General features: G+C 43.8%; 1 protein-coding gene across 1 annotated transcript in view; it reads left to right on the top strand.

Moving 5' to 3' along the window:
- Positions 1-2,810: 2,810 nt before the first annotated feature.
- The window catches only part of LOC106530961 (alpha-2-macroglobulin-like protein 1), a gene marked incomplete at both ends in the record, with an annotated part of 39,678 nt that continues 32,037 nt past the window's right edge, over positions 2,811-10,451 (top strand). Inside the window, 2 exon segments of the mRNA XM_014026698.1 lie at positions 2,811-2,967; positions 3,086-3,160. Of these exon segments, the coding sequence (XP_013882152.1) occupies positions 2,811-2,967; positions 3,086-3,160 (232 nt within the window).

Here is a 10,451-nt window from a genome sequence, read left to right as displayed (position 1 = left end):
TGTGTGTGTGTGTGTGTGTGTGTGTGTGTGTGTGTGTGTGTGTGTGTGTGTGTGTGTGTGTGTGTGTGTGTTTTAACATTCACATAGTGACAAGTTTTGTGTTTAGGATTCAGAACAGCCAAACACTGAGCAGGTTTAAGTGTTTTATTAAAAAACAGGAAGCTGGTGGGATGTCGGGGTCTCAGGCTGGTGCATACTGAGGAAGAGAACAAAGATGAGTGACTGTTCACTGCACAGGACTTGCTGTGGCTGTAGATATTGATTACTAACCTTCTGAAGCTGGTTAGCGTTGAGACACACTGTATTTACCACTACAKAGATGTTGGATTGTTTTTAAATTATTTCTGGCGATAAATTAATGTCAATATGAGTTTTTCTACAGTGTTTTTATCAGTGAGAGTTTGGGACCATTTCGATCGTTTATTTTAAACTGTTAAATCTCAAACTACGTGATCGGCCACGCTGCTMTTAGCTGATAAGACAAAGGAGCAGCTGTTAACTCAACGTGGCCTGTTGTTTATCACTGTCGTCATGTAAATACCCCTTTCTATTTGAAGAGGAGTAGCACTTATACTGTCCAATAAATCAGTTCCATACATGGTTTAATTTACATTATTATTATTTATAGAATTTTTTAGGTATTTCGGTATTATATGTTACAGGCTCTACTACACAACAAATTACACATTTCACTTAAGAAAAGTACATTTTTCATTCTAATTACATCATGTAAGAAAAGGAAATCAGATAGTGGCATTACAAGCATTTTTAAATAATCCTATATTTAATTGTAGAGCTCATTTTTGGATGTCTAATTTTAATTTTCTAATGTAAAAACACTTAGGATGCTCTCTAGTTGCAGAACTACCTCTGCACATCAAAATTGAAAGTTATTAGTTTGAAAAGATAAATAAAAATATACATATTTATTTCTGTATTATCCTAACTATATAACTTTATAAATACAATTTTTGTGTGAGAAAAACATGTTTGAAACATTTGTGAATGCTTACAGTGTGTAAAGTTGTAATCTATCTCTGCGTACAGGAAGTGGCAGAAATTCTGCCGAGTCAGCAAACATCAGCAGTGAGGAACAACCTGAAGTTCAAGGGACATCTTTCAACCTCCAACGCAGCAGCTGATAACGGTACAGATCCACAAATAATCCTACTTAAATAAAAAAAATCACGGTTATAAAAATAATTCTGTGTAGTTGCACATTAATTAATTTTATTTCTGATTGTATAGAATAATGAAAGCTCACAGACACACACCCAGCACATGAACGTGAATCAGAGGACCAGCCTGGACAAGAAATTCTAGAACCACCTCCACTGAGCAGTGCACCCAGATAAAGACACCGCTGTGGCCCAGAAACGGTCCAGATTCCTGTTGTAGAGGAAAAACCTTACGGCTGTGTGTGATTCTGGGTCGGATTCAGAGAGCTGACAGTCACCTGTTGTTCATAATTACATTTGTTCTGAGTTGTTAGTCTAGAGTTCTAATAAAACTTGACCCTGTGCTAAACCAAAGACAATCTGTGTGAAATGATTTGMATTTTCAGATATCAATTAAAATAAAATAACTCCACTTAGGAAACCTTTGTTTTTACCAAGTTTAATAAATGAAACACATCAGTAATTAACCAGCTCTTTAACAACAGGTGTTCCATTACACAGTCTCATTCCAGGTGAGGGAACTGGAACCCAGTATATCCACCGACTGCAGGAGAAGCTTTGAGATAACGTGTCAAAGCTGGAGAGCTGTGGAACACATCCCACATCTTTTCTTAGGATTTCTTCTTGCACTTCTGGTATTTCTGTGCAACACAGGCATTCTACAACCAATGGCATTGCCTGGTAATTTGTGCAGCGACACCTGAAAAATAAACAAGTGTGAGTTGATTCTATGTATYTTAATATATTTGTGACATTTCAGTTTTCATAATAGCTTCAGAAAATAACCTACGTCAAACGGGTAATTCATGGTGTTTCTGCAGAATCTATATGCACCCATGAGATCAGACTTAGTCAACATGGAGAAATATCCACATAAATTCTATTGACATTTATGGTAATAAATTGTCACTGTGTCATATAAATAAATGTAATGATTAATAATAAAATAATTCATAATAATGAATCAATGAAAAKATCAATCCTTCACCGTCGGACCCATCGTCCTCAGAAACGTCTGAGTCACCYTCACTTCCTGAACAATATGGTTCATATAAACAGGGCTGCAGTCCGTCATTAGAACCAGCTGCTTCTTGTTCATCACTTTAACTAGCTTCTTCTGCAAAGACTGAAGACAAATCACTCAAATCTTCACTTACGGGGGGNGGGGCCCTCGGGGCAGTCACCCCCAAACTGGAGCAGTGGCTAAAACAGATCCCAGGAACAATATCAGACATCTCAGTCCAGAAATGTGCAGTTCTAGGCACAGCTAAGATACTGCYCAGAACCCTCAAGCTCCCAGTCCTCTGGTAGAGGACCCGAGCTCAGAGGATGAAAGAAACCACCCGCGGAGGGTGAGAAGGGAATTTTTTATTTTTTTTATATACATAAATACATGTATACAGTGCATAAATAAAACTTAAATAATTTTAAAGTAAAACACTGAGTCAGGTGTATTAGAGCAAAAAAACATAAAGCATGCAGGACAGCGGCCCACCAGGACCGCAATTAGATTATTTTCTGATTATTCACATTTCGCTGCTTCCTTATTTTTCTGTAGATCAGCTCATATGGTTCTGAATATTTGCCATCCATGTTTGTCAGTGAAATGTCTAACTGTTTTCTTTTCTTCAGGCTCACTGCCTTTGTTATGGTAACTTTTTATAAAGCTCGGGCTTTCATCTACATTGATCCGAGGATCATCGAGGAGTCTAGGAAGTGGCTGGAATSCCAACAGCTTAAAAATGGTTGTTTCAAAATGTCAGGAAAACCCTTCAATAACAAAATAAGGGTAAGGTGAAAACTTACAGCTTGTACAGTAATGTAAACACCGAGATGTTGTTTGTAATCACAAAAAGTCCATGAATAATGGTCAATACACTGATTATAAAACCTTTTGTTCAATAAAGGGTGGGGTGTCTGATGAATTGACCCATACTGCCTACATTACTGCTGCTCTATTGGAGATGGACATATCTCCAGATGTAAGTAAACATAAACAAGCACTGAAGCATCTCTGTTAATTTTCCATTAAACATTTTGTCCTGTATCCTATAATACAGACATGAAACAAAACAGGGTAAATGAATTCTACTTAGTAAATAGCACCTTTCTATCCAACCAGTAAGATTTTGGCAAAACATTAGAAAATACATCCATCTTTTGAGCTCAAACATATTTCAGTACATTATCCAAAGGTTTAATGAGTCATAATAAATCTAAACTTTGTGTCTAAACTGGTTAACATCTTGCATTTTTCCACTGCTGTGTGACTCCACTCAGTTTTTGTTGGATTGGTTGTACTCGGGTGTAGGTGATTTGCCACAGCGACTGAGTCCCCACTCTGTGGGCAGCATCATTACTGCAAAGTACGTGTTAATGCTGTTGAAAAGTGGGTGGTATAATTAACATGGAATGAAGAAAATAATCAGTGCACTTTCTTCACATTTTGTGCTTTTTTCTCATATTTAATGGTAAATGTTAAATATATATGTTAAATCTATATCTAAGTATTATATCCAAATGTATACATAAAATCTAGTTTTGCCTCATATATTTATATACAAATAATATATTTATTTCTAAATCTTAAATTTATATCTAAATATTATATCTAAATCTAAATACTGTATATGTATATTATCTAAATCTTAAATTTAAATAAATATACTGTATATACAGCGGGTACAATAAGTATTGAACACATCACCATTTTTCACAGTAAATATATTACTAGAGGTGCTAATGACATAAATTTTCACCAGATGTCAATAACAACCCAAGTGATCCATACATACAAAGAAATCAAACCATAAATGTCCAGAAATGAAGTTATTTGTAATAATGTGGAATGGCACAGGGAAAAAGTATTGAACACATGAAGAAAGGGAGGTGTAAAAAGGCATGGAAAGCCAAGACACCAGCTGAACTCTCTCAGTAATTAGAAAGCAAGCCTGCCCCTTGTCAGTGCAAGTTAATATCAGCTGGTTCAGTCCCAAATGATGGCCAGGTTTCACACAAGAACCATCTGATGATGGGTAAAAGTAAAGAGCTCTCTCAAGACCTTCACAACCTTATTGTTGCAAAGCATAATGATGGCATCGGTTACAGAACAATGTCTAAACTTCTGAAGGTTCCAGTGAGCACTGTTGGGGCCATAATTCAGAAGTGGAAAGAACGTTATTTCACCATAAACCGACCACGACCAGGTGCTCCTCYCAAGATTTCTGACAGAGGAGTGAAAAGAATTTATCAGAAGAGTTGTCCAAGAGCCAAGGACCACTTGTGGAGAGCTTCAGAAAGACCTGGAATTAGCAGGTACGATTGTTTCAAAGAAAACAATAAGTAATGCACTGAACCACCATGGCCTGTATGCACGCTCACCACGCAAGACTCCACTGCTGAAGAAACAGCATGTTGAAGCTCCTTTAAAGTTTGCTGCACAACATTTAGACAAGCCTGTGAAATACTGGGAGAATATAGTCTGGTCAGATGAGACCAACATTGAACTGTTTGGATGCCATAATACACATCATGTTTGGAGGTCAAATGGCACTGCACATCAGCCCAAAAACACCATACCAACAGTGAAGTTTGGAGGTGGGAACATCATAGCGTGGGGCTGTTTTTCAGCATATGGTGCTGGCAAAATTCAAATAATTGAAGGAAGGATGAGTGGAAAAATGTACAGAGACATTCTTGATAAAAATCTGCTTCCATCTACCAGGATGATGAAGATGAAACGTGGCTGGACATTTCAGCAAGACAATGACCCCCAAATACAAAGCCAAGGAAACTCTCAGTTGGTTTCAGAGAAAGAAACTAAAGCTGCTGGAATGGCCCAGCCAATCACCTGACCTGAATCCAACAGAAAATCTATGGAAAGAACTAAAGATCAGAGTTCATAGAAGAGGTCCACAAAATCAAGATTTGAAGACTGTTTGTGTGGAAGAATGGGCCAAAATCACACCTGAGTAATGCATGCCACTAGTTTCTCCATACAGGAGGCGTCTTGAAGCTGTCATTGACAACAAAGGCTTTTGTACAAAGTATTAGATAAATTTCAGGAAGTGTGTTCAATAATTTTCCCTGTGCCATTCCACATTATTACAAATAACTTAATTTCTGGACATGTATGGTTTGCCTTCTTTGTATGTATGGATCATTTGGGTTGTTATTGACATCTGGCGAAAATTTCATGTCATCAGCACCTCAAGTAATATATTTACTAAGAAAAATGGTGACGTGCTCAATACTTATTTTACCCGCTGTAAATCTTAATTATAAAGCCTATATCTAAATGTACTTATTACATCTAATCTAAATTTTTAATCTAAATATCTAAATCTTTAATCCGTCTGTCCGTTTTCTGCCACTTATCCAGGATCGGGTCGCGGGGGCAGCAGCCTAAGCAGAGTGACCCAGACTTCCCTCTCCCCAGCCACTTGGAGCACCTCATCTGGGGGAATCCCAAGGTGTTCCCAGGCCAGCTGAGAAACATAGTCCCTCCAGCGTGTCCTGGGCCTCCTCTCAGTGGGACATGCCCAGAACGTCTTACCAGGAAGGTGTCCAGGAGGCATCCTAACAAGATGCCCGAGTCACCTCAACTGGCTCCTCTGGAGGAGCAGCGGCTCTACTCTGAATCCCTCCCAGATGACTGAGCTTCTCACCCTATCTCTAAGGGAGAGCCCAGACACCCTGTGAAGGAAACTCATTTCAGCCGCTTGTATCCGCGATCTCGTTATTTCGGTCACTACCCAAAGCTCGTGACCATAGATGAATGTAGGAACGTAGACCGACCGGTAAACTGAGAGCTTCACCTTCTGGCTCAGCTCTCTCTTCACCACGACAGACTGGTACAACACCCACATCACTGCAGACACTGCACCAATCCACCTGTTCCAGCTCCATTCTTCCCTCACTTGTGAAAAAGACCCCGAGATACTTAAACTCCTCCACTTGGGGCAGGACCTCCTCCCTGACCTGGAGGCGGCACGCTACCAGTTTCCGGCTCAAGACCATGATCTCGGATTTGGAGGCACTGATCCTCATCGCTTCACACTTGGCTGCCAACTGCTCCAGTGAGAGCTGGAGATCATCATCTGATGAATCCAAAAGTACCACATCATCTACAAAATGCAGAGATGTGATCCTAAGGTCACCAAAAAGGATCCCCTCAACACCTTGGCTACACCTAGAAATACTGTCCATAAAAGTTATAAACAGAATCGGTGACAAAGGACAACCTTGGCGGAGTCCCAACTCTCACCAAAAACAAGTTTGACTTACTACCGGCAATGCGGACCAAGCTCTGGCACCGGTCGTACAGGGACCTAACAACCCGTATCAGTGGGCCTTGTACCCCATACTCCCGGAGCACCCCCACAGGAGTCCTCAAGGGACACGGTCTAACGCCTTCTCCAAGTCCAGCCCCACTCTGAAGCCAGGCCTGGAAGTGGGGCTCATTGGCGAGCGCCTGGTGGCCGGGCTTTCACCCATGGAGCCCTGTCGGGCACAGCCCGAAGAGGAGACGTAGGTCTCCCTTCCCATGGGTTCACCATGTGTTGGAGGGGCAGTAGGGGTCAGGTGCATTGTGTGTTGGGCAGTGGTCGAAGGCGGGGACCTTGGCGGTCCGATCCTCGGCTACAGATGCTGGCTCTAGGGACGTGGAATGTCACCTCTCTGGTGGGGAAGGAGCTTGAGCTGGTGTGTGAGGTTGAGAGCTTCTGACTAGATATAGTTGGACTCACCTCGACACACTGCTCTGGCTCTGGAACTCTGGAACTGTTATGCTCTGGTCTCCTCCAGAGGGGTTGGACACTCTTCCATTCTGGAGTTACCCATGCTGAGAGGCGCCAAGCAGGAGTGGGCATACTTATTGCTCCCCATCTCGGTGCCTGTTCATTGGGGTTCACCTCGGTGAATGAGAAGGTAGCCTCCCTCCGCCTACAGGTGGGGGGACGGGACCTGACTGTTGTTTGTGCCTAGCGCCTAACAGCAGTTCAGATTTCCCACCGTTTCTGGAGTCCTTGGATGGGGTGCTGGAGAGAGCTCCTAACATGAACTCCCTCGCTCTGCTGGGGGACTTCAATACTCATGTGGGTAATGACAGTGAGACCTGGAGAGGCGTGGTAGGGAGGAACGTCCCCCCACGATCTGAAGCTGAGCGCTGTTTTGTTATTGGACTTATGTGCTCGTCATGGTTTGTCCATCACGAACACCATGTTCAAGCATACGGGTGTCCATATGTGCTCTTGGCACCAGGACGCCCTAGGCCGCAGTTCGGTGATCGACGTTGCTGTCATTTCATCTAATCTGCGGCTGCATGTTTTGGACACTCGTGTGAAGAGAGGGGCGGAGCTGTCAACTGACCACTACCTGGTGGTGAGTTGGCTTCGTTGGTGGAGGAGGATGACGGTCAGACCTGGCAGACCAAAATGCATAATGAGGGTCTGCTGGGAACATCTGTCAGAGTCTCCCATCAGGCGGAGCTTCAACTCACACCTCTGGGGGAACTTCGAACACGTTCCGGGGGAGGTGGGGGACATTGAGTCCAAGTGGGCCATGTTCCGTGCCTCCATTGTCAAGGTGGCTTACCTGAGCTGTGGCCATAAGGTTGTCGTGCCTGTCGAGGCGGCAACCCTCGAACCCGCTGGTGGACACCGGCGGTGAGGGATGCTGTCATGCTGAAGAAGGAGTCTATTGGACTCCGGAAGCAGCCGATAGGTATCGGCAGTCCAAGCGGATTGCGGCTCAGGTGGTTGCTAAGGCAAAAACTCGGGCATGGTAGGAGTTCGGAGATGCCATAGAAAACAACTTCCGTACAGATTCAAAGCGAATCTGGTCCACCATCCGGCGTCTCGGGGAGGGGGATAGCGGTTTGCCACCAACACTATTTATGGTGGGGATGGTGCTCTGCTGACCTCAACTCGGGACGTTGTGGGTTGGTGGACGGAATACTTTGAGGACCTCCTCAATCCTACCAACATGTCTTCCCATGAGGAAGCAGAGCCTGGGGACCCTGGGTTGGACTCTCCAATCTCTGGTGCCGAGATCACTGAGGTGGTTAAAAAGCTCCTCGGTTGTAGGGTGCTGGGGGTAGATGGGATTCGCCCGGAGTACCTCATACTCCGGGAGTATGGGGTACCAGGCCCATTGATATGGGCTGTTAGGTCCCTATATGACCGGTGCCAGAGCTTGGTCCGCATTGCCGGTAGTAGGTCGGACTCGTTTCCGGTGAGAGTTGGACTCCGCCAAGGTTGCCCTTTGTCACAGATTCTGTTCATAATTTTTATGGACAGAATTTCTTGGCGCAGCCAAGGTGTTGAGGGGATCCTTTTTGGTGACCTTTGGATCACTTCTCTGCTTTTTGCTGATGATATGGTCCTATTGGCTTCATCAGATCGTGATCTCCAGCTCTCACTGGAGCGGTTCGCAGCCGAGTGTGAAGCGGCCGGTATGAGGATCAGTGCCTCCAAATCCGAGACCATGGTCTTGAGCAGGAAACCGGTAGCGTGCCGCCTCTGGGTCGGGGAGGAGGTCCTGCCCCAAGTGGAGGAGTTTAAGTATCTCTGTACTGGTCTGTTGTGGTGAGGCGGGAGCCAAGCCAGAAGGTGAAGCCGTCGGTTTACCGGTCGGTCTATGTTCCTACCCTCATCTATGGTCACGAGCTTTGGGTATTGACCAAAATAACGAGATCGCGGACACAAGCGGTCGAAATGGGTTTCCTTCGCAGGGTGTATGGGCTCTCCCTTAGAGATAGGGTGAGAAGCTCGGTCATCCGGGAGGGACTGAGAGTAGAGCCACTGCTCCTCCATGTCCAGATGAGCCAGTTGAGGTGGCTCGGGCATCTGGTTAGGATGCTTCCTGGACTCCTCCCTGGTGAGGTGTTCCGAGCATGTCCCACTGGGAGGAGGCCCAGTGGAAGACCCAGGACACGCTGGAGGGACTATGTTTCTCGGATGGCCTGGGAGCACCTTGGGATTCCCCTGGACGAGCTGGTCCACATGGCTGGGGAGTGGGAAGTCTGGGTCTTTCTGTGGAGGCTGCTGCCCCCGCGACCGGATCACGGATAAGCGGCAGAAAACGGATGGACGGATGGCCGTTTAATCTGATTACTTATGTACATGTAAAAGATGTGCTGTCCTCACGACACAGCAATCAAAAATAAAGCAGTCCCCACACAAGGCTTGCTTTCTTGTTTTTTTTTTATTTACTTAAGACTTCTTGTAACTTTTATCTTGTATTTTGTGTAGCGAATTACCCCATGAAAATAGGGCCAGCCTAATTTTCATAAAATAATCCAGCCAGATCTTGCAAAAATGAAATCAGGAAATAATGAAATATCTCTGATCATGAAGTGAAAAATGAACTTGTGGCTTGGTCAGATCTCAAAATAAAGTAATTTATTTAGATATATGAACAGAATAAACATATAAACATTTGTTAAAATTATTATATGGATAAATGACACAAGTTATATTAATGGCATAAAAATTCCACTCAGAGTTGACATAAAACAGTAAATTTCAGGTGTTATAATTCACTGGCACACTGCTTACTAAGTTTTTTAAGTAAATAAGAGAGAAAAAGGTAAAGATTTAGCTTTAAGAAATAGGAGGAAGGAGAGAAATTAGTGTTTTGGCACTTGTTCTTTAAGTGCATACCAGACCAGCACATCAGCGTGTCAATCTCTCAGACATTTCCGTGGCTAGACCTCAGCTTCGACGTTTYTCTCAGTAAACTCTTTGTCTACCTTTTGATGGCTTGATGAAGACCACAGGCAGGTGGACGGTTTAGAGAGAGGGTCGGCGTACAGCCCGCACAGATGGATAATGTCCGTCATTGACAGCAGGGGGGTTGAGAAGACGCCTCGTCTCACCCCAGCGAGCCTCCAGGCTCTAGGCTCGGTCTCAGTCAGGTGCTACTCGGCATGTTAGTCCCATCCACGCAGGTGTCCAAAGATGGACTACTCCTCAGAGAGAGACAGAACCATCCGCTCAGCCAAACAGACAAAAGACAACTATTAACTGTTCTTGAACAGAAAAATTAGTTTTTTAGAGGAGGGAAAAAGATGGGAGGTGAGAAAGTAAATAACCTGGACTTCTCACACTTGGTTCGGCCAGCTGTGCACTTATCAGCAAAAAACCTTGAAGCTGCAAAAGGCAGACTTCACCTTCTGTCTTAAAAATCACTTCACAGGTTTAGAAATCACGCCACACTTTGCACAAATGGACTAATAATGAAATTAATAGTACACAATTATTAATCTATTAA

The sequence above is a fragment of the Austrofundulus limnaeus genome, unplaced genomic scaffold, assembly GCF_001266775.1.
Source record: "Austrofundulus limnaeus strain Quisiro unplaced genomic scaffold, Austrofundulus_limnaeus-1.0 Scaffold582, whole genome shotgun sequence".
NCBI lineage: Eukaryota > Metazoa > Chordata > Actinopteri > Cyprinodontiformes > Rivulidae > Austrofundulus > Austrofundulus limnaeus.
Note: the sequence above shows the minus strand (reverse complement) of the source record. Positions and strands in the feature narration are given on the sequence as shown.